Below are 25,668 nucleotides of genomic sequence, written 5' to 3' on the forward strand. Positions count from 1 at the left end.
CCTATTTAAAGTGAATGTGGCAGTCTCTAAAGCATAGCCCCAAAAAGAAAGCGGTAAATCGGCAAGAGACATCATAGATCGCACCTTATCTAATAGAGTGCGATTACGACGTTCGGACAAACCATTACGCTGAGGTGTTCCAGGCGGCGTGAGCTGTGAAACTATTCCACATTTTCTTAAGTGTGTGCCAAACTCATGACTCAAGTATTCTCCTCCATGATCTGATCGTAGGAACTTGATTTTCCTGTCACGTTGATTCTCAACCTCACTCTGAAATTCCTTAAACTTTTCAAAGGTCTCAGACTTGTGTTTCATTAATTAGACATACCCATATCTACTCAAGTCATTAGTGAGGGTGAGAACATAACGATAGCCACCGCGAGCTTCAACACTCATTGGACCGCACACATCAGTATGTATGATTTCCAATAAGTTGGTTGCTCGCTCCATTGTTCCTGAGAACGGAGTCTTGGTCATTTTACCCATGAGGCATGGTTCGCACGTGTCAAATGATTCGTAATCAAGAGACTCTAAAAGTCCATCAGCATGGAGCTTCTTCATGCGTTTGATACCTATGTGACCAAGGCGGCAGTGCCACAAGTATGTGGGACTATCATTATCAATCTTACATCTTTTGGTACTCACACTATGAACATGTGTAGTATTACGCTCGAGATTCATTAAGAATAAACCATTCACCATCGGAGCATGACCATAAAACATATCTCTCATATAAATAGAACAACCATTATTCTCAGATTTAAATGAGTAGCCATCTCGAATTAAACGAGATCCCGATACAATGTTCATGCTCAAAGCTGGCACTAAATAACAATTATTAAGGTTTAATACTAATCCCGAAGGTAAATGTAGAGGTAGCGTGCCGACGGCGATCACATTGACCTTGGAACCATTCCCGACGCGCAACGTCACCTCGTCCTTTGCCAATCTCCGCTTATTCCGCAGCCCCTGTTTTGAGTTACAAATGTGAGCAACTGCACCGGTATCAAATACCCAGGAGCTACTACGGATACTGGTAAGGTACACATCAATTACATGTATATCACATATACCTTTTGTTTTGCCGGCCTTCTTGTCCGCTAAGTATTTGGGGAAGTTCCGCTTCCAGTGACCACTTCCCTTGCAATAAAAGCACTCAGTCTCGGGCTTGGGTCCATTCTTTGGCTTCTTCCCGGCAGCTTGCTTGCCGGGCGTGGCAACTACCTTGCCATCCTTCTTGAAGTTCTTTTTACCCTTGCCCTTCTTGAACTTAGCAGTTTTATTCACCATCAACACTTGATGTTCCTTCTTGACTTCTACCTCTGCTGATTTTAGCATTGAAAATAACTCAGGAATGGTCTTTTCCATCCCCTGCATATTGAAGTTCATCACAAAGCTCTTGTAGCTTGGTGGAAGCGACTGGAGGATTCTGTCAATGACCGCATCATCCGGGAGATTAACTCCCAGCTGAGTCAAGCGGTTATGTAACCCAGACATAGTGAGTATGTGCTCACTGATAGAACTATTTTCCTCCATCTTACAGCTGAAGAATTTTTCAGAGACTTCATATCTCTCGACCCGGGCATGATCTTGAAAAACCATATTCAGCTCTTCGAACATCTCATATGCTCCATGTCTCTCAAAACGCTTTTGGAGTCCCGGCTCTAAGCTGTAAAGCATGCCGCACTGAACGAGGGAGTAGTCATCAGCACGTGTCTGCCAAGCGTTCATAACGTCTTGGTTCTGTGGAACGGGTGGGTCACCTAGCGGTGCTTGTAGGACATATTCTTTCTTGGCAGCTATGAGGATGATCCTCAGGTTCCGGACCCAGTCCGTATAGTTGCTGCCATCGTCTTTCAGCTTGGTTTTCTCTAGGAACGCGTTGAAATTGAGGACTACGTTGGCCATTTGATCTACAAGACATATTGTAAAGATTTTAGACTAAGTTCATGATAATAAAGTTCATCTAATCAAATTATTCAATGAACTCCCACTTAGATAGACATCCCTCCAGTCATCTAAGTATAACATGATCCGAGTTGACTAGGCCGTGTCCGATCATCACGTGAGACGGTCTAGTTAACATCGGTGAACATCTTCATGTTGATCGTATCTTCTATACGACTGATGCTCGACCTTTCGGTCTTCTGTGTTCCGAGGCCATGTCTGTACATGCTAGGCTCGTCAAGTCAACCTAAGTGTTTGCATGTGTAAATCTGTCTTACACCCATTGTATGTGAATGTCTGAATCAAACACCCGATCATCACGTGGTGCTTTGAAACAACGAACTGTCGCAACGGTGCACAGTTAGGGAAACACTTTCTTGAAATTATTATGAGGGATCATCTTATTTACTACCGTCGTTCTAAGTAAACAAGATGTACAAAACATGATTAACATCACATGCAATCAAATAATAATAGTGACATGATATGGCCAATATCACATAGCTCCTTTGATCTCCATCTTGGGGCTCCATGATCATCCTGTCACCGGCTTGACACCATGATCTTCATCATCATGATCTCCATCATCGTGTCTCCATGAAGTTGCTCGCCAACTATTACTTCTACTACTATGGCTAACGCGTTTAGCAATAAAGTAAAGTAATTTACATGGCGTTTCTCAATGACACGCAGGTCATACAAAAATAAAGACAACTCCTATGGCTCCTGCCGGTTGTCATACTCATCGACATGCAAGTCGTGATTCCTATTACAATAGCATGAACATCTCATACATCACATATATATCATTCATCATTCATCACAACTTTGGCCATATCACATCACAAAACACTTGCTGCAAAAACAAGTTAGACGTCCTCTAATTGTTGTTGCAAGTTTTACGTGGCTGTATTAGGGTTCTAGCAAGAACGTTTTCTTACCTACGTGAAAGCCACAACGTGATTTGTCAACTTCTATTTACCCTTCATAAGGACCCTTTTCATCGAATCCGCTCCAACTAAAGTGGGAGAGACAGACACCCGCCAGCCACCTTATGCAACTAGTGCATGTCAGTCAGTGGAACCGGTCTCACGTAAGCGTACGTGTAAGGTTGGTCCGGGCCGCTTCATCCCACAATACCGTTGAAGTAAGATAAGACTAGTAGCAGCAAGAAAGTTGACAACATCTACACCCACAACAAATTGTGTTCTACTCGCGCAAGAAGAACTACGCATAGACCTAGCTCATGATGCCACTGTTGGTGAACGTTGCAGAAAACAAAAATTTTCCTACGGTTTCACCAAGATCCATCTAGGAGTTCATCTAGCAACGAGTGATCGGATTGCATCTACATACCTTTGTAGATCACGCGCGGAAGCGTTCAAAGAACGGGGATGAGGAAGGCGTACTCGACGTGATCCAAATCACCGGAGATCCTAGCGCCAAACGGACAGCACCTCCGCGTTCAACACACGTACGGTCAGCGTAACGTCTCCTCCTTCTTGATCCAGCAATTATAGCATGACTATCTGTTGATCAACGAGCTAGTCAACTAGAGGCTTACTAGGGACATGTTGGTGTCTATTATTCACACATGTATTACGATTTCCGGATAATACAATTATAGCATGAATAAAGACAATTATCATGAACAAGGAAATATAATAATAATGCTTTTATTATTACCTCTAGGGCATATTTCCAACAATGGTTGTGTTTGTTGATCATCTGAGCCGTGGTTTTAAACCTCCCGGATCAAAAAAATTACGTGTTGTGCTTGCTAGCTTCCAGATCCACCCTCAAGATATTGGACCTAACTCTGTGTCCAATATATGCAATTTTCAAGTGTTTTGCGAGGCTTATCTGCAAGAAGAGTCTACCGTTGAACTGTTCAGGGACTTTTTCTATTTAAACCGCTGTACCAAATTTGTAGACGGACCCAATACTGAACTTGGCGGCGTTTCGTCAGCTTCCCTCACGCCAAGCATCATAGTCACCCTAAGGATTGGAACCAAACTTGGTTCTATTGCAAGGATACTTCCCCTGATGATGAGAATCCTCTGCCGGATTATCGTGCTCACCGACTTACCAATACACATCCATTTCCCCAAAGGTTGACTGCAAAAGAACGGGCCAAATATGCACCACAACTTGCAAAGCTCAGAGCCTTTATGGCTAATGGTTTAACATGAATTGACTTTGTTCGTTGCTGGATATCTTGGGGTATTTTGCCTTTAAGCCGTCGCCCCGGTTTAATGTGCGAGTACACAGGGGACTTAAAAGACCCTTAGTGGCACACTAACATTCGGTTAACTGACACTGAAATCACTGAAGCTGTTAAAAAGATACTGGATGAATCGGTGGTTGTCTGCAGCAAAACAGGGCTAAGTCCCTTCTGTGTTTCGAATAAACCGCCAGCTGTAAGAATTGCTTAACTCCTATTTGAACCTGACATTCTTAACTCTTCCTTATAACCTTTGCCAATCTTTTAACAGGGTGACGACCCATTTTGGAAGAAGAAACCTCAGGATAAACCAGCCAAGACCCCTCGACCCAAGACAAAGGTCGTCAAAAATCCTACCAAGAAGAAAGCAGATGAGTCCACCGAGCTGAACCTTGACGAAGATCTTGACAACCCGGAATCAGAGGTAGAACTTGATTCTCTTAGTTCATTTTTCATACACCTCATTGACAATGACCATTATCAGGATGACGCTGAAGCTAGCCGGGCTGATGATGTAGATGTAATTATTCTTTCCTCCGGTTCAGATCCTCAGCCAACACAGAAAACCCGTCAAGCAAACTGTAAAGTAAATTTTTCACACCCTCTAGCTTATCTGGATCCAAACTTTCTTTTGAAGAAATAGCAGCATGAAGCTCGCCGCATAACCCGGCATAGTGGCCAGGTGGTTACTTCATCCGGTTTACCGAACACGCCGGTTCGTAAACGCCCACCAGAGGTTTCATCCATTCCTGACACATCTTATCCCAAGGATGGTTATTTTCGGCAACCTCTTAATCCATCTGACTCAAACTACCAGGGAACTTCCCATTCATCCTGTGGTGAATCAACAAGGACACAACTTCCTCCCTTTAAGATTGTTCCTGGGTAAGCATACTACACTTAGCTCTTTATGCCTTGCACATGTTTAATCTACTAACCTTTATTTCCATTCATTTCAGAGCCAAAGCTAGGCCCAGCAAAAAGGAAAAATTGAATAAACCGGCTGATGATAATCCGGACACTGAACCGGAAAAGATCCCAAAAAGTTTGAGCCAAATGCTGACGCTATTCTTGATGATCCGCCAACGCAACATCATGAAACCTTTACTGAACGGATGGAAGATGATCCCACAGGCCATGCTACTGACCCGCCAAGCCCAGCTAAGGCTGCAGATAAACTGCCAAGCCCAGTCAAAGCAGCCAATGACCAATTAGATGATGTCATTGTTACTGGTTTAGGCTACACAACTCCTGGTAATCCCATTGCTTTATCAAAACATAGTGCCAAGGAAGAATTTGCTGCTATGGATAAGGGCAAGTGGAAAACAGATTTGGAAAGCTATGCCCACCTTAACGCCCAAGATATCCACTTTGGGTTTTTAAACCACCTGTACACAAGCCGCGACTATGAAGCCGGTTTAGTGAACCTGATGAAAGAGCGATATGAGGTAAATACTGTTAACTCTCCATAATTGTTTCTCTCTTGTATCTAATTTCTAATATCAACCCCAGTAGCCCCCAAGGGCCGATTTATGATATCAATGTAAATCGGGACTTTGTAATACTTCAACTTTGCCTGCGTAGCCCCCAAGGGTCGGTTTATCTTTTCAGGATGAACCGAGACTTTAGAGTATTAATCTTGCAAGTTTTTTTTGTGTAGCCCCCAAGGGCCGGTTTATCTCTTCAAGATGAATTGGGGCTGTATTATTGAGCAAATACGCATTAGCCCCCAAGTGCCAAGAATAATACTTGAATTGATCTTGGGACTTTAGAAGAGAAATTTAATAAGAAGCAATAGGCATTAGCCCCCAAGTGCCAAGTGTATAACTTGTTATGTGCTTGGTACTTCAAAATGCTGCCAACTCATAACATGTATGTCTCTTACAGGCTGAGCTGAGCAAAAAGGAATCTCAAACCGCTGATCTTCAAGAAAATATCAAGTCCCAACAAGCTGAAACTTCCAAAGCCAAAGAGGAGCTGACCAGTGCCTTAGTAGCTGATATGTCCATTTTGCATCATGCTTTTATATCAATATTTATTGCATTATGGGCTGTTATTACGCACTATGTCACAATACTTCTACCTATTCTCTCTTATTTTACAAGGTTTACATAAAGAGGGAGAATGCCGGCAGCTGGGATTCTGGGCTGGAAAAGGAGCAAATATTAGAGACCTATTCTGCACAGCTCCAAAAGTCCTGAAACTTCACGGAAGATGTTTTCCAAATATATAAAAAATACCGAGAGTAAGAACTTCACCAGGGGGGCCACACCCTGCCCACGAGGGTGGGGGGCGCGCCCTACCCCCTGGGCGCGCCCCCTACCTCGTGGGCCCCCTAGTGGCCCTCCGGTGGCCATCTTCTGCTATATGGAGTCTTTCGATGGGAAAAAATCATAAGCCATCTTCTCGGACGAAACTTCGCCGCCACGAGGCGGAACCTTGGCGGAACCAATCTAGGGCTCTGGCGGAGTTGTTCTACCGGGGAAACTTCCCTCCCGGAGGGGGAAATCATCACCATCGTCATCACCAACGCTCCTCTCATCGGGAGAGGGCAATCTCCATCAACATCTTCATCAGCACCATCTCATCTCAAAACCCTAGTTCATCTCTTGTATCCAATTCTTGTCTCCAAGTCCGGGATTGGTGCTAGTAGGTTGCACTACAAAAAGAAAGACACATCCATGACACTTTGGGGTGAACGAAATTTTTTTCTGTCATACATATGACACTTCTATGACGATAATTGTGACAAAACCCGGTATCATCATAGATGTGGTGGGCTCCTACTTCTATGACAAAAAATCATGATAGAAAATGGGCTTTTCGTCCTGGGCGGGCCGGAGACGCAGCTGCATGGCATTCTTTGGGCCATCCATGACGGAAAAAACCGTGGTAGAAGCGAGGGCGAGGAAAATTTCGGGGAGTTACCGGTTACGGTGGGAGGTCGGGGGCCGAGCGATGCGCGCTTCTCTCATACACGTACGCGCGTGTGTGCGAGGCGTTGGCTCTAACTGAACCCGAGCGAAGGTGTTGGGATCTAACTGAACCCGAGCGATTGCACTGCAGGCTACGCGTTACTGAACCCGAGCGATCGATCGATGGCTGTTAACTGAACCCGATCGAGCGATTCCTTCGCTATTGCTGCTAACTGAACCCGATCAATTCTGCCTCTAGATGAACAGTGAGCGTTGCGGGGGGGGGGGGGGGTGGATGAACAGTTCCCGGTGGGGGTGGATGAACAGGACCCCGTGGTGTTGTCTCTGGATGAACAGGACCCCGATCGATCGAGCCAGTTGGGGCTGGATGAACAGGACCATCCCGTGGAGGGCAGGATGAACAGTAGCCCGTGGAGGGGTGGTTGAACAGGAGCCCGTGGAGAGGGCTGGTTAAACAGTAGCCGGTGGAGTAGCGCACAGTGGAGGCTGGATGAACAGCAGCCTGTGGATGAACAGTCGCAGGTGGAGGCTGGAGGAGGTCGACGGTGGATGAACAGTAGCTCGTGGAGGCTGGAGGGGGTCGATGGTGGAGATGAACAATATCCCGTGGAGTCCCGTTTTGCGGTATGCCACACCCCTCCCGATGAACAGGACCCCCGTTTCGACTGTAGCGCTCCAACACAAGTCTGTTTCGTCCGTTTTGCGGTACGCCACACCCCTCCCGATCAACAGGACCCCCGTTTCGACCGTAGGAGGTCCGTTTCCTCCATTTTGCGGTACGCCAGACCCCTCCCGATCAACAGGATCCCGTTTTGAACGTGGCTGGTCGAACACAAGGCCATTTCCTCCGTTCTGCGGTACGCCAGGCCTCGTTTCCATCGCATGTTCCGTCCAAGCCCTCCCGATGAACACGACGCATTCCATTGCCTCCCCATGAACACGACGCGTTCCGTTGCCTCCCCATGAACACGACGACGACGTTGTTTCTCCGTTCTGACCCAGAGATGTACACGAGCCCTGGTCGTACGTATGCGCGGGTAGGCGTTCGAGACCCCGCCCGTATGTACACATACGTGGCCATATTTCTTTCTTGCACCCTGGCCGTTGTACGTACGTGTACATGCTATGTGCGTGCCTCTACTACGACACGTGCACGCCTCTACATCGACCAGTATATATGTACGTACGCGTTCACGACCAGAATGACAACGCTACGTACGCTTCGACCAGGTGGGTCCTGACTGTCAGGCACTTCCTTGCATGCAAAGATGTAGCTGGTGGGTCCTAGCAGTCAGGGGAAAACGTTTTTTTCGCAAAATACGATGGCCCGTCCGGTGGGTCCCCGCTGTCAGGTGGAGGAATAATTATTGTGCACGTAATAAGGAGGCACTTCCTTGCTGCGGCCGTGGACCCAGCTGTCAGCGTCTCCACGCACAGTACTCTTCCGATGGAAGTCGGTCGTTGACCACATTGACCACGCCACGCCGAGAACACCATGGCGGTGGACGACGACGAGGCCTAGGAAGGGGACGACGCAGAGCCGGGGAAGACGCGGCAGTGGAAACCCGCGCGGAGAGGAGTACGAGGGTTCACTGGTTCGGCTACGGTGTGAGGCTGCCGTCGCCGTAGGGCCTAGCCAACGGTGGGAATAGTAGGAGGCGGTGAGGCCTCCGCGGCAGCACAGCCGGCCACGGGAGGCAGGAGCATGCGGCACGACCGGCGCTGCTTTGGGCGGCTGGAGCAAGAAGACCAGAGGTTGAAGAAGCACTACGACCGTTAGATGGACATCGTACGGTCACTGGAGCTAGAATCATTCATATTGACTAAGTTGACAAAGCCCTTCGTCCCCGTCAACTTAGTAGGCCCACAAGTCAGCCTCCCACCAAGGTGGGTCCCAGCTAGCCGGGGGAGTATTCATTTTTTTGTGCGTAATAAGGAGGCACTTTCGGTGGGTCCGAGCTGACAGCAGGGGGAACATTTTTTCGCAAAATACGGTGGCCCGTCCGGGGGTCCCAGCAGTTAGGGGGAGACAATTTTTTTCGCAAAATACTGGTGTCCGTCCGGTGGGTCCCCGCTGTCAGGTGGAGGAATAATTATTTTGCGTGTAATAAGGAGGCACTTCCTTGCTGCGGCCGTGGACCCAGCTGTCAGTGTCTCCACGCATAGTACTCTTCCGATGGAAGTCGGTCGTTGACCACGCTGCGCCGAGAGCACCACGGCGGTGGACGACGGCGAGGCCTAGGAAGGGGACGACGCGGAGCCGGGGAAGACGCGGCAGTGGAAGCCCGCGCGGAGAGGAGTACGAGGGTTCACTGGTTCGGCTGCGGTGTGAGGCTGTCGTCGCCGCAGGGCCTGGCTAGCGGTGGGAATAGTAGGGGGTGGTGAGGCCTCCGCGGCAGCACAGCCGGCCACGGGAGGCAGGAGCATGCGGCACGACCGGCGCTGCTTTGGGCGGCTGGAGCAAGAAGGCCAGAGGTTGAAGAAGCACTACGGCCGTTGGATGGACATCATACAATCACTGGAGCTAGAATCATTCATATTGACTAAGTTGACAAAGCCCTTCGTCCCCGTCAACTTAGTAGGCCCACAAGTCAGCCTCCCACCAAGGTGGGTCCCAGCTAGCCGGGGGAGTATTCATTTTTTGTGCGTAATAAGGAGGCACTTCCGGTGGGTCCGAGATGACAGCGGGGGGAACGTTTTTTTCGTGAAATACGGTGGCCCGTCCGATGGGTCCCAGCAGTCAGGGGGAAACGATTTTTTTTGCAAAATACTGGTGGCCTGTCTGGTGGGTCCCCGCTGTCGGGTGGAGGAATAATTATTTTCTGCGTAATAAGGAGGCTGCCGTTGACCCAGCTGTCAGCCTCTCCACGTACAGTACTCTTCTGATGGAAGTTGGTCGTTGACCACATTGACCACGCCGCGCCGAGAGCACCACGGCGGTGGACGACGGCGAGGCATAGGAAGGGGACGACGCCGAGCCGGGGAAGACGCGACAGTGGATGCCCATGCGGAGAGGAGTATGAGCGTTCATCGGTTCGGCTGCGGTGTGAGGCTGCCGTCGCCGCAGAATAACAGGGGTGTGGGTGAGTAGAGGGATGCCCTGGCTAGCGGTGGGAGTAGTAGGGGGCGCTAAGGCCTGCGCGGCAGCACAGCCGGCCATGGGAGGCGGGAGTAGGCGGTCCCGCCAGCGCTGCTTTGGCGGCTGGAGCAAGAAGATCAGAGATTGAAGAAACACGACGGCCGTTGGATGTCACGTCTGCTAGAATCGTTTGTTGACGTATATAATAACTAAAAAAAATCTTGCATACGCGTCAACTAAACAGGCCCACAAGTCAGACCACTTCCTCTTTTTTAATAATTTATATATAGCTCATGGCAACTTCTTATGCAATTTATTGCCGTCGTTTTTTTTTGTTGTCCAGGGCCAATTTTGCATATTTTTATGGGTTCCAAACTATTTTTAATACCGAAATGTCTAGCCAGATTTAAAGTACTTTGAAGATATATTTAAATTAGGTTAATGCCCAGTGAAATAGGAATCTGAAAATGTAATAAAATTCAGAAATTATAAAGTAATTGCCAATTTGTCATCTGTTTTTATATTTACAACCCATTTCATATTACTTTCAAGATTTGCAGGTGTCTTGAAAGAGTTGCAGCCCATCTGGGCGTAGAAAAATAAGTAGGCTTGGATTGGGTATTCTTCATAAAAAATAAACTGAGCTCATTTTCACAAAGAAAAATAGCTGGGCTGGTCACATGGTGAACATAAAATATAAGCCTGGGCTAGACGGGCCACAGCCCAGTTCAAACCCTGCTCCGTCTCAACAATACCAAACAAAAAAATACTGCTCGAGTAGCTATGTCCCAGGTATCAACCGATCTTGTGCAGTTCTCTTGTCTATTGACTATATATGCTCACAATGTTGTGGGTCCCAGATGTCAGGAAAACACTAGGAGGAAGCATTTTATTTTTCCATACGCTGACGTGGTGGGCCCCTACTGTCATCCTCTCCACGTACTTCTGCCGATTCCTGTTGTTTGTTGACCATGTTGACAACGTGAGAGGGCGGCGCCGCGGCGAGCGCACCAAAGCGCGCGGAGGACGTCGGCGTTAACGATTTAGGAGACGGTGGGGTGGCGATGCGTGCGCTGAGGCGCAGCCAGCCGTGGGAGGCAGAAGCAGGCGGCCCCGCCGGTGCTGGTTTGGTTTTGGCGGTTGGAGGAAGACAGGACTGAAGAAACACGATAGACTATAAAAGCAGCAGGAGTACTTAACAACCTTAACTGAAACCAGCAGGGGCACTTAACAACCAAAGCTGAAAGTAGTATGAGTACTTATACAGGTTCAACCATACAAAGCACGCCTCGAACCGTGCTACTTTGCGTAAAGTTAACCAAGGGTGAGGCCGCCAAGCCTCAGGACAAGGCCCAGGCGCCACCCCGTGCATCCACAACCTTCTGAAAGCGGCTTCATCTCGCAACGTGGTCAATAAACAGGATATTCGCTTTAGAGCCATGGAAAAGCATGAACATAATCTTCTGTCCTATTCTCCAAGATGGACGGGCCTTCATTATTTGAGACCACCCATGAATAAGTATCTTTTCACCTCCAAGGGGAATTGAGTAGGTCGACATAAACATCATGTTGTGACCAAGCGCAAGTCTGACCCGACCATGGTCAGGCATCTGTATAGGAACAATAGAACTCGACAGTTCCTGTTTCAAGAAGATCACAACTGTAAAACTGTGTATAAGCAATAGTTTATGAACAACATATATAACAGAAAACAGCTCGTACCATAAGTATCTCGACACAGTTGGACCTGTTCAACGAGTGCAGTAGTGGCACACATATCCCACGTGGCCTTCCACCATTGAAACGCCCCACAAGGACCTCAAGACGATCAATAAAGTGTAGGAACTTGTGGATGTCGATCCAATCAACTTCAGTGCATTAGTAACAGTCGAGTTATTATAGAGTAACAAACGAGCAGACTGCTTAACTCTGAAAAAACCTACACGTGCCACCAATTATAAGAAAATATTAGTTAGAAGTAGCATCTTCGTGAGAGATTCGTTGCTACTTCTAAAGTTAAATTGTGATTAGTTAGACAGAATAGGTGGATTAAGAAGTAATTGAGGCAACAAGCAAGAACCAGATACAAAACTAACATGGATGAACAATTGGAATGACGCCGGGGTGGAAGATCGCAGTGAAGATGAGACCAGGTTCTGCTATTTCCATCAACATTCTGCACCAACTTTCAGTCTGTAACACTTGAGAAAGTTTATCCAAGTTCGGCCATAAAAAAGCAGCGATCTTCTTGGTTCATGAACCCAACTCGGAACTTATATCCATGGCTTGTCTTCACTGTGACCATTAAACTAGTGTATTCAGTTATGGCAAGGTCGAGCATCTTGAGTACATGTGTTCTGGCAGTGCAAATAATACACTGCAGGAAAAATAATATGAGAACACAGCATGTTCAAAAAAACCCCACCCCCCGGATAGAAAAGAGGATTCTAGGAACATACTGTGCGTGTTTCAAAATGCTGTGTTAGGATGAGAAGGAACAAGTGTGGCGTCTCGCCGAGGGCGCAGAAACCTGTAGGGTACTCACACTTTGGGCACTGCAAATGAAACACACTAGATTCAGTAGGAAGAAATATGCATCAACGGCGGCGACTGCCATCCTAGGATTACCTGCGACCAAGGGACTTAGGTTTATCGGGGATGGATGAAGAATTCGTACCTGGTTCTCCATGAGAAAACCCTATGCAATCGCCGAGAGGGGGTTTTCTCTGAACAAGCAGACGAGGGAGAAGGGGATTCAGGCCCAGTGAAATATTGCCACTTCGTCCGTCCAGCTTACTGCTAAAGCTGGAAAGGGGGGGTTGTGATTTGACGGCTCATTGGGCATTACTGTGGAGCTACGACCGGGTGTGTCTACCGTGAAGTTGTGCACTCTAATTTGTGCATATGGCACGTGGACCCTGTTGGAAATCTGCCCTAGAGGCAATAATAAAATGGTTATTATTATATTTGTTTGTTCATGATAATTGTCTATTGTTCATGCTATAATTGTGTTATCCGGAAATCGTAATACATGTGTGAATACATATACCACAACACGTCCCTAGTGAGCCTCTAGTTGACTAGCTCGTTGATCAAAAGATAGTCATGGTTTCCTGACTATGGACATTGGATGTCATTGATAACGGGATCACATCATTAGGAGAATGATGTGATGGACAAGACCCAATCCTAAGCATAGCTCAAAGATCGTGTAGTTCGTTTGCTATAGCTTTTCCGAATGTCAAGTATCATTTCCTTAGACCATGAGATTGTGCAACTCCTAGATACCGTAGGAGGGCTTTGGGTGTGCCAAACGTCACAACGTAACTGGGTGACTATAAAGGTACACTACGGGTATCTCCGAAAGTGTCTATTGGGTTGGCACGAATCGAGACTGGGATTTGTCACTCCGTATGACGAAGAGGTATCTCTGGGCCCACTCAGCAATGCATCATCATAATGAGCTCAATGTGACCAAGTGGTTGATCATAGGATCATGCATTACGGTACGAGTAAAGTGACTTGCCGGTAACGAGATTGAACAAGTTATTGGGATACCGACGATCGAGTCTCGGGCAAGTAACGTACCGATTGACAAAGGGAATTGTATACGGATTGATTGAATCCTCGACATTGTGGTTCATCCGATGATATCATCGAGGAGCATGTGGAAGCCAACATGGGTATCCAGATCCCGCTGTTGGTTATTGACTGGAGAGTCGTCTCGGTCCTGTCTGCGTGTCTCCCGAACCCGTAGGGTCTGCACACTTCAGGTTCGGTAACGCTAGGGTTGTTGAGATATTAGTATACGGTAACCCGAAAGTTGTTTGGAGTCCTGGATGAGATCCCGGACGTCACGAGGAGTTCCGGAATGGTCCAGAGGTGAAGATTTATATATAGGAAGTCAAGTTTCGGCCATCAGGAAGGTTTCGGGGGTAATCGGTATTGTACCGGGACCACCGGAAGGGTCCTGGGGGTCCACCGGGTGGGGCCACCTATCCCGGAGGGCCCCATGGGCTGAAGTGGGAGGGGAACCAGCCCCTAGTGGGCTGGTGCGCCCCCCCATGGGCCTCCCCCTGCGCCTAGGGTTGGAAACCCTAGGGGTGGGGGCGCCCCACTTGGCTTGGGGGGCACTCCACCCCCCTTGGCCGCCGCCCCCCTTGGAGATTCAATCTCCTAGGGCTGGCGCCCCCCTTAGGGGGCCTATATATAGTGGGGGGAGGGAGGTCAGCCGCACCCTAGCCCTTGGCGCCTTCCTCTCCCTCCCGTGACACTCCTCCCTCTCCCTGAGCTTGGCGAAGCCCTGCCGAGATCACCGTTGCTTCCACCACCACGCCGTCGTGCTACTGGATCTTCATCAACCTCTCCTTCCCCCTTGCTGGATCAATTTGGAGGAGACGTCTTCCCAACCGTACGTGTGTTGAACGCGGAGGTGCCGTCCGTTCGGCGCTAGGTCATCGGTGATTTGGATCACGACGAGTACGACTCCATCAACCCTGTTCTCTTGAACGCTTCCGCGCGCGATCTACAAGGGTATGTAGATGCACTCCCCTCTCCCTCGTTGCTAGATGACTCCATAGATTGATCTTGGTGATGCGTAGAAAATTTTAAAATTCTGCTACGTTCCCCAACAGACCCCGTTGCCGGCTGCCCCACATATCAGCGAAAGGAAGTAGAAAGACAAGAGTAACTAGTTACACATAAATATATATTTTGATAGAGAGATACTCCCTCTATAAAGAAATATACAAATCTTTTATATCACAGGGTCACCTTGCCGAGAAATATACTCCCTCTGCAACGCACGGGCATTATGGGGGTTCAGCTGAGAATATAATACTCAGATTTTTTTGAGGGATAAAAGCTGGTTTATTGAAGATTAACAGTCATAGATATACAAATAATTTCGGGGGTTCCTGTGAGCCAAAGATGGCGTCCACAGGGCAAAGAAGTAGCAGCTTTTGCGAGCACATGCGCTTCAACATTACACTCGCGTTTTTCATGTATGATCTCCATGGTTTGGAACATATTCTTCCTCATCTTGATCTCGTCCATAATAACTTTGCTGGGCCCCAAGTATGCCTCTTCGATATGCTTGACTGTTGCTGAACAATCGGTGCTAATCTAAACTTGTTGCAGGTTTAAGTCAAGAGCCAGAGATAGCCCCTCGCAACATGCCATTGCCTCTAGGATCTCTGGATTAGTAACACTTTCGCACACCAGTGCTGATTCTCCAAGGAAGAAGCCTGTATGATCCCGGCTCACAACTGCCAGGGCTCCCCTTTCACCATTGCGAGATAACGCATCATCAACATTCATCTTCGCCCAACCCACAGCAGGAGGAGGATGCCACTTCTGCACTGAGCTAGTGCTTCTCGAAACCAGGTTCTGGACTTTGGGCCACAGGCCGACCCTGCATGTTTGGGGGCCCATGTGTTCTACCTCAGCGCTTTTCATATTGCAAGCGATCGGTATGACGCTGGTTTTAGATGCTATTGCAAGGCGAATACACAAAATTGAATAAAGCACGCCAGCTGTTGGAATGAAATCGAATGACAGTTCCTAACCAGCAATCAGAGTTGCAATTCTATCAACGATATACCATGTGATAAATAATACTATCGTACTACTTATACACACAGGACACTTGTTTCACCATGCCAGATTATTACATCAAAATCTCTCGGAGGATAGATCAGTTAGGCAGTTGCGTGCTGCTACTGAAGAATTTCAAAGTTGATTTGGACCAGCTCTCCTTGCCGAGAAAGTTTGATTTTGACATCATCCCCTACTGCAAGATATGATTTAGATTTGAACCTTGACCATCCTTTAGCATCAATCATCATGCGACCATCCTTTGTACTTACGATATATTGAGCAGGTTCATTCACACCAAGGCTGCACATGGTAAGAGAAACTTAGCCGCAGTCGCCCGGATTGTTGAACGACTCCCTCGTTGCTCTAGGAATTCTCTGTTTGCAAACAAGAAGACATACCCAAACAGTTAGATCAACACAGTGAATCATGTGAAACAACATGGAAAGAAAAAAGAACGAAGCACTTGGGCGGCCAATGCTTACCAAGAAGGTGGACATGTCGGTTTTTGTAAGGACTTTGGTATATGAAGTGCGAACTGCAGCCTAGTCTGTTGTCGGTGTAACTGCACGGGCCGGAGCAGATGCAAGTGCAAGTGTTGGTGCAGGTGCCGAAGCCGCTGCTGCTGCCGGAGATAGTGCTCCTTATAGAGCTGGTGCCGGTGTTAGAGCAGGTGTCGGTGTCGATGCCTGATCCTCCGGTAGATCAGACTGATCCGCTGACGCGGTCGGTGCCCAATCCTCAACTGGATCAGACTGAGCTGCTGCCGCTGTCAGTGCTAGAGAAACTGTCGGTGCTCGATCTGTGCAAGACAGCGATGATCGTGTCTGGTCTGCTATGATCAACTTTCTAACTTGACTAGGATCCGTGACCGTGATCCAGTTTTTTTCTTCATTTCTTTTAAACGCGTAAGGACTAATTGTGGCGTATTTGTTAAACCAAACTGCAGTTCATCATAGGGATTCAGCTTGTACTCAGACAACAGACTGATCCATTTTTTTCCAGTAATATAAGTGATGGACAGTGCCTTCGTTGCTGACACAACATAAGAAGTGAAACCTGCAAAAATAGCCATCGTAGAGCAAACCAAACGGTTTATTCTGTGATGAATGTCACATGGCAAAACCTGCATCCTAAAATTGCAGGAAAAGAAAGAAAACATGACATTAAATCAATAAGATTTAGACAGTAAATCAATAAGATTTACTTGATGTGACACGAGTGAATCCTTACTAGGAAATCACTATGTTGAAGTACTAAACAGAAGATTGATCGTCCAACTACGCGTGGCATGCAGGGGCCCCGCCTACTCCCACAAGCAGGACAGTCCAAAGGTCGTGACAAATCATATGGACCGAACATCCATGGGGCTGGAAATCCTGGTGGGTGCGATAAACCCTACAATGCATACAGATATTGGAGTGTAACCATAATTGATAGACCGTCCTCACAAAAAATATGATATGGATACTTCAAAATATACAGACTGAATTGAGTGGACAGACATTAACATAGACCGTTCTCAGGACTGACCACACACTAAAAGCGGCAGTACTAATAAACAATACAGGGTTCACAAACACAAATCAAGTACTGAACAATAGTACTTACTACAGACAAGCAAAGTTGCACTAACTAAACTCTGCAGACTATTTTTTGCCACCGACCTACGGGATGAACCCCGCATAACTGACTAGGCCATGGACTTTGTGTGAGATGTCTACATGCACCATCACCATCTTGTCAACCTTGGAGAACCTAACAGAGTGGTCTTTCCACTCATAAACATGATGATGAAGGCAGGCCGCATCAGATTTGTTGGGAAGCTTTACAAGAACCACACCCTTCGTAATCGAATGCACATCCAGAAAATTGTTGTGGTCAAGTACAGCCTCGAGAACACGCCTGACAACAATGCTACAGGAAAACACTAGTTCAGGACACGTGGCGACAAGGACACAGCAGCTGGATAGTTCAGCAGCAGAACTCATCATCAGGTCTTCCAGTTCACACGGCATGACTTTGAGAACTTCATCTACACCGCGGACCTGGTTCTAATTCAAACAGAAACCATATTTTATTACTACCTCCGTTCAGAAATAAAAGATGATTTTCGATATTATACTCCATATATGACTACATATACGCACAAAAATGAGTGAACAAAGACACTAAAACATGTCTTCAAAGGCATGAGAGCAGAGGGATTACATGCAATATCCATAACACAAGTTACTGAGGCAAATATACCCTCTTAAAAGGTAGCATTGATGTTCATAAAGTACTCCTTCCATCCCAAAATTCTTGTCTTAGTTTTGTCTAGATACGGATGTATCAAGTCATGCACTACAAGGATTCCGGTCTATTGCAACAAAAATTATTGCTACAACTATCTTTTGTTGCAATAAAGTGTTATATTACCACAAAATTCCAGCTTGTGGTAATAGGATCTACATATCGCCACAACTTCGTTTCATCGCGCTAAGTACTCATTTTGTTGCAATAGAAGCCATGTATTGCCACAAGCGGCATCCGCGTTGTAATATGGTAGTGATATTGCGACAGTTCCATCCCGCTGCGTGAATTGGTCATCTTGTTGCAATAAAGGCTAGGTATTGCAACAAAATACATCTTTGTGGTAATATTTAGAAATATATTGCAACAATTCTGACATGTGGCGCTAGTCATAGATATTGTTGCAAAAAACATGGCTTCATATTGCAACAAAGCATGTATTGGTTGTAATAGGGTGACTTTTTGCCTCACCTTCGTTGCGTTGCAATAACTATTACATATTTCTGCCGCTGAAGATGTGTTACGTGCATGCTTCTAGTAACACATAATTGTATGTTGCATTATAGTTTTACAAAATCAAGGGAGGAAGCGAAGAATATGATTAACTACATTCATAAATCATAATTATCAAAGCGCATAGGACTCGCTTTTCTATATTAAATTAGTTATTTATATTTTGATGTATTCATCAACTAGGACCCGAACAAGACCAGCATGACACATAATTCAAATGGAAAATATTTTGATGTATTCATCAACTAGGGCCCGAACAGGACCAACATGACACATGATTCAAATGGCAAAAAAACATGTTGGCATAGGATTTGAAATTGGGACAAATGGATCCACAGCACACGAGCATAACCATCACACCAAGCAGCCATGAGCTATGAAAGGCACGTTATTACCTTATTTAGAATTTGGTTGGGCAGTTGCGCCTGGAAGAAATCTCCATTTTTTTTAATCCACCAATGGGCTAGTCGCCCAAATCCAAGCGGGCCAACTAGACTTTTTCTTTTGAGAAAAAGCGGACAGGGCTGTAAGAGAGCGGCACAAGAGGCTTGCCCACTGGCCTTGGACCAGTCATCCGCTTCAAGCGTCGAATAAATGCAATTAGGTACAGGAGCGAACCAAAAACTAGTGCGTTCCCTGTGAATCGAACCGTGTTCGTTTCGTCGTTTAAGTAGGGAGCGAACCAACCAATGTGTCAGATGACAAGATGTGCTAGAACAGTTTTAGGTATTCTTTATAAAATGAAAAAGAATGCGTTGTTTTCCAGTTTGCTTTCCTTTTTCCTTTCTCTCTTTTTTCCTTAAATGCATGAACCTTTTTCGAAGACGACGATGTTTCTGCAAAATTTATGTACTTTTTTTCAAATTAGATGAACTTTTTCAAATTCGACGAATGTTTTTCAAAATTGATGAACTGTTTTTCAAATTAGATGAACTTTTTTCAAATTCGACAAACTTTTTTCAAATAGGATGAACTTTTTTTCTAAAATTGATGATTTTTTTTCAAATTTGATGAACTTTTTCAAAACTCGATGAGCTTTTTTTCAAACTCGATGAACTTTTTTCAAATACGATGATTTTTTTTTCAAATTTGATAAACTTTTTAGATTTTTGTGAAAATTTCTTTGAAAAGCCTTGAATTGTCTTACAAAATGGATGAACTTCAAAGAAAATGTGGATCGTTTTCCAAATTTATGTTTTCTTTTAAAAAATTGTACTGCCACAGAAACAACTTTCATAGTCTGTTTTCGGAATAAACACACCAAAGCCGATGAGCTGCATTGGTACTGTGCGCAAGTTCCTCACGTTTGGCATGTGTGTTTGATTCCTAGTTCTCTCTTTTTTTTGTGAGGATTTGTTTTTTTAGCATAGACACGAGCATCGTTGGCCCGGCCCACTATAGCTCACCTTTAGGCGCCCTCTCCCCTAAGCGGCGCTGAGGGCACCGAAGAGGACCGGCCCACTATAGCTCACCTTTAGGTGCCCTCTCCCCTAACCGGCGCTGAGGGCACCGAAGAGGAGCTCTCCTCTCGAACCGGCACCAACCACCATTTAATGGAAGCTGCTGGCCAATACTGCTAATGGATGCTGATGACTAAATGGCAACGTGAATATTTGAACTAACTTAAGTTGCTGATTTGAAACAAAATTCGAAGTCCCAAATCAGCTTTTAGAAAACACAAACAAATTTCAGAATTTTCATTTTGTTGAACATTTTCTAAAAACAAACAAAATATGTTATGTGATTGTTTAAAAAATTGAACAAATTTTGAAATATGAAAATTTTAATAAAGACATGTACAAAAAGTTGAAATTTGATACATTTTTGGTAATTTTTCAAGCAAATTTAAAAAATTGTAATTTTGAAGTACAAACAATATGCAAATTCCTGAACATTTTATAAAAACTAAAAAAAATTTTGTAATTCTCGATCATTTAGAAAAGGAATATTGCTTAAATTCCAAACATTTCACATATGAACATTTTTGGAAATTATGAATTTATGAGTAAAATAAATAAAAAAGGAAAAGGGAAAAATGATAAGGAGAAAACGTAAAAAATAATTAAAAAAGAAAACCCCAAAACCGAGAAAACATATAAAAGAAATGTAAAACAGTTCAGGAACCTTACTTTCTAGAAGGTCCCTAAAACAGGTAAAACTGATAGGAAACATCTAGAAGATTACCAAAACCAGAAAAAGAATGCTTTATGTACAGGGCCGGTCTTGACTTTTCGAAGGCCCGGGGCGAACTTAAAAAGTGGGCCTAATATCTATATCTATACCTACTAATAAAGCAAGGTGCGTTTCGTCAATTTTTTCATCCGTTCACCACCGAAAAGAACATTTTTTGCTATCCGAGATGGTACTAATTTTTTATGCCTTTGTTTGCTAAAAAAGAATTTCCGTCCGTGGGCCGCGCGCTCTGGCCCTGCGAAGCCAGCCCACTTATTTGTCTGCCCACGCAGTTGGAAAAACACTATTTCCAGCACAAGGCAACATATAGTCGAGTTTCGCACAGGACAACCAATATTGGGCTAGCCCATTTTTCTTTGTTTCTGTGTTTTACTTCTATTATTATTATTATTATTATTATTATTATTATTATTATTATTATTATTATTATTATTATTATTATATCTCGTTTTCCCTTCCAATTTTATTTTTATTTTATCATTTATTTCGTAAATTAAAATTCTCAAAAAACGTTCAGAATTAAAAACAAAATTTTGAAAATATTTAGAATTCCAAAATTTTCTTGCTATTTTGTCAAATATTCAGAACATGCAAAAAGTTTCCCATTTTTGCAAAAAAAACATATTTTTCAAAATTGTTCGAGATGTCTAAAAAGAAATTGGCATTTCAAAAAATGCATCAAATTAAGAAAATATTATTGTTTTAGGTAAATTGCCACAACTAAAAATGATCTTCGTGTATAAAAGATACACATTTTCTCAAAATCTTATGAAACACATGTTCCAATTTTAAAAAAAATCAAAAATTCAAATAATGTTCATGTTTTTCTGTTGGAGTTTCGCACAGGACAACCAATAGTAGGCTGGCCCATTTTCTTTGTTTCTGTCTTTTACTTCTATTTTATTCTTATTTCCCTATCTCTTTCTTCCCTTCCAAGTTTATTTTTCTTTTAGAATTTATTTCTTAATTTAAAAACTCTCAAAAAAATTCAAAGTTAAGAAAAAATTTTTTTTGAAAATGTTAAGAATTCCTAATTTTTTTGCTATTTTGAAAAATATGTGGAACCTACAAAAAACTTTACGTTAAAAAACAATTATTGTTTTGAATTTTTTTCGAGATGTCTTAAATGAAAATGGCATTTAAAAAATGCTCCAAATTGGAATAATATTCCTTTTTAGTGAAATTTGCACAATTAAAAATAATGCTTTGTATAAAAGATACACATTTTCTGAAAATCTTATGAATTTTTAACACATATTCCCGTTTTAAAAAATGTTCACAAAGTCAAATAATGTTAATATTTTTATAAAAAACGTTGTTATTTTCAGAAAATGTTTGTGAATTCAAAAAGATGTTCCCTTTCATATTTTTTCGTGTTTTTTGAAGTGTACATAATTAAAAAAATTGTTCCGTATTTAAAAAATTGTTCATGTCTCCTAGAATATTTAGGAAATTCATACCTTAAAATCCCCTCGATCGAAAGGATTGAAAAGAAAAGTAGATTGAATAACTCATGGGCCTTATCTGACGTGCGGTGACGTAACAAAACTCTTAAATGCCCTCGATTAATGAATGGAAAAATAGCGGATTGATTCTTTCACACGTGGCGAAACCGAGAAGCTAAATGTTCTTTTTTTCGTGTGCACATAAGATTTTGCTTGCACATATAATTGTCATTGACTTTAAATGCATACTATTTATCTCCCGTTGCAACGCACGAGCATATGTGCTAGTAGTGAAAATATAAATTACATCGATATAAAGCACAATCGATGCAAAAAAAGATACAAAGCACAATGTTTTTATGCCCTAAAACCATCTTTTTTTCATTACTAAATAAAATATATCAGATCTAACTTATCTGCTAGCATTTTCTTTCTTCTTTCTCATGTTTTTAATCAACATTTTACAAGAAAGGAATGGAAATACCTGAATTTGTCAGTGAAAAAATAGAAGAAATCTAGCTATCCAATCGCAAGCATATCGGATCTTCCTAGGGTCCTCGTATCCTCAAATGAGCAACTTGTACAGAAATAGAAGATCAGTCAGGGAATCGCTACAAAACAAAGAAAAATAGTACAAAGATCAACCGGAAAAGGACTATGAAATTACAAGAACTATGTAGGCCTTTGACCCAAGAAACTATCCTATTGCAACTTCCAAAGTGACTGAGCTTATGAGCGTCCACTAGATGAGAATACTTATAGGCAAATCCATAGAGGAGTGAGATGAAGAAACTGAAAGCGTATCAAAGAAATCAACTATAGCGGCAATATCCATTAATTTCCTAGGCAAGTTGCATGCTTCGAGAGTAGGAGCGGGACGGGGAACGAGGACACAGGAAGAAGAAACGACGGCGGCTGGTGTTAGGAGATGGATTGATTGAATGAAACTGGGATAGTGGCAAACCAACCTGTGGTTGAATGGTTAGAGGGACTATGGTATCCCCAGCCCACCAGGGTTCAAATCCTGGTGCTCGCATTTATTCCTGGATTTATTTCAGGATTTCAGGCGATGCGCATTCAGTGGGAGGAGACGTTCCCGTCGATGACGAGGTGCCTACGATGACTTCATAAATTTCAAGATGATATGTCGGCTCAGTCTTTCGGAGGTGTTCATAGGGGTAGGGTGTGCGTGTGTGCCTTCATAGGGGTGAGTGTATGCGTGTGTATATGAGCACTTGTGTTTGTACTGATGTTCAAAAAAAACTGGGATAGTGCCTTTCGGTCTTTCACAATTCACGTAACCTACTAGTTTTGTTTTAGCACAACATAACCTAACTGATTGGGCTACATGTTTTAAGGCCCATTTTGTTCGGCTGTGTAGTATATATATGCACAGGGTCGGGGGGCCCCATCGGGCTGGGCCCTAGGGCATCGCCCTTCTTGCCCCTACCCAGGGCCGGCCCTGTTTATGTACATCCAAAATTGGGTTGGCCCAGTTCGCAAAATGTGTGTACCTTTCCTTGTAATTTGACACAGCTAGCGTCGTATAGAAATTTTGTAAGAGAGAGCATATGGAACAACTTGTTGGCTTCATAAGAGATCCATCCCAAATAAGTGAGGAAAGTTGTAAATATATTTTATTTTCTAAAAAATAAAAGAGAATAAATAGATTATTATGTTGAAAATCCAAGAAAATTCCTCGATCCATATGTAGTATCTAAATGCAAAAGATTAAGATAAAAGTATAAAATAAATAAGTAAGTGCCATGGTCACCATCACCATAGCTTTCTATGAATGATTTGAATAATTTCCCCATCATATTTCCGCACGACCTTTCAGTGATACATAGCCAAACACAGTTTATTGATTTAGGGCGCCTCGCCTTCCGGAGGCCATTTGGGCCTCTGAACTCTGCCGCTTCGCACGAGTTACTCGACTGCATCGCCCTCCACGAGCCTATGGTGGACGCTGACCCGGATTTAGTCTGGTGGCGCATTGAGCCGTCTGGCCAATTTTCCACCAAATCCCTCTACCAGGCCATTGCCCCCTCCTCTGCGCCCCTCTCCTTACGGCCGTTTGGTCCATCCGCCTACCCCTGAAGATCTGTATCTTCATGTGGCAATGGATTCGTGGGTGGACTCCGTCTAGGGTGGAGGTGTGCAAGTGCAACGGCCCTGGTAACGGCCTGTGCCCGCTCTGTGGTGTCCCCGAAGACTCAAATCACATTTTCTTCTCTTGTTTGTCTGCCCAATTTATCTGGAGCTGCTTTAGAGAGGTGGTTGGGGGCAATTGGTGCCACACCAATTTCCCCGACCTGTTTGCCGAACTCCAGAACCCCCCCCCCCACACATTCTCGCCACATTAGGTGGTTGGAGATTGGGGTGCTCGCTTGGACCCTCTGGACTATCCGCAACAGAGTTGTGATTCACCGCATTTCGCTTCGACGTGCTACCGACGCCCTCTTCATATTATCTGGTTACTTGTAGTTTTGGCGGCCACTTAGCCTCCCTCGGGACCGGGACGCCATCTCCGCTTTCGTCGCCGACCTCCGCTCGATGGCTGTTCGTCTGTCGCCGCCGCCGCCCCCCTCCTCCTCCTGAGTCGGATTAAGAGCCCGACTCATCTATGGCCTTTCTAGGCCTCATCTTCTTTTTCTTTTTCTTTAGGCTTGTTGAGTTGTGCCCTCACCAGAACCTTATGTACTTATTGTGAGACCTGGGTGTGTGGTGTGAACCCCTTTGTGTATGGATGCTTTGTGGCGGTTTGCTTTATCTATAAAGCGGGGTGATACGTCTCCGTTGTATCTATAATTTTTGATTGTTCCATGCCAATATTATTCAACTTTCATATACTTTTGGCAACTTTTTATATTATTTTTGGGACTAACATATTGATCTAGTGCCCAGTGCCAATTCTTGTTTGTTGCATGTTTTATGTTTCGCAGAATATCCATACCAAACGGAATCCAAATGGGATAAAAACGGATGGAGCTTATTTTTGGAATATTTGGAAAATTCCGGAAGAAAAATCCACGCGAGATGGTGCCCGAGGTGGTCACGAGGTAGGGGGCGCACCTGACCCCCCTGGGCGCGCCCCCTACCCTCGTGAGCCACCCGTAAGGCGGTTGACGCTCTTCTTTTGCCGCAAGAAAGCTAATTTTCGGAAGAAAAAAATCACGGCGAAGGTTTCAGGCCAATCGGAGTTACGGATCTCCATATATACACGAAACGGTGAAACAGAGCCAGAACAGAACGCAGAACCAGAGAGAAATAGAGAGATAGATCCAATCTCGGAGGGGCTCTCGCCCCTCCCATGCCATGGAGGCCAAGAACCAAAGGGGAAACCCTTCTCCCATCTAGGGAGGAGGTCAAGGAAGAGGAGGAAGAAGGGGGCCCCTCTCCCCCTCTCCTCCGGTGGCGCCGGAACGCCGCCGTGGCCAT

General features: G+C 44.7%; 1 protein-coding gene across 1 annotated transcript in view; it reads left to right on the forward strand.

Annotated features, from left to right (window-relative positions):
• The first annotated feature begins 5,286 nt into the window (after positions 1-5,286).
• LOC147986385 (uncharacterized) overlaps positions 5,287-25,668 on the forward strand; it is a 67,140-nt gene continuing 46,758 nt past the window's right edge. Inside the window, exons 1-2 of the mRNA XM_087541988.1 lie at positions 5,287-5,619; positions 6,059-6,163. Coding sequence (XP_087398114.1) covers positions 5,287-5,619; positions 6,059-6,163 — 438 coding nt within the window. The remainder of the gene's footprint in view (positions 5,620-6,058; positions 6,164-25,668) is intronic.

The sequence above is a fragment of the Triticum urartu genome, chromosome 2A (genome assembly GCF_056163025.1).
Source record: "Triticum urartu cultivar PI428250 chromosome 2A, HENAU_Tu73, whole genome shotgun sequence".
Taxonomy (NCBI): domain Eukaryota; kingdom Viridiplantae; phylum Streptophyta; class Magnoliopsida; order Poales; family Poaceae; genus Triticum; species Triticum urartu.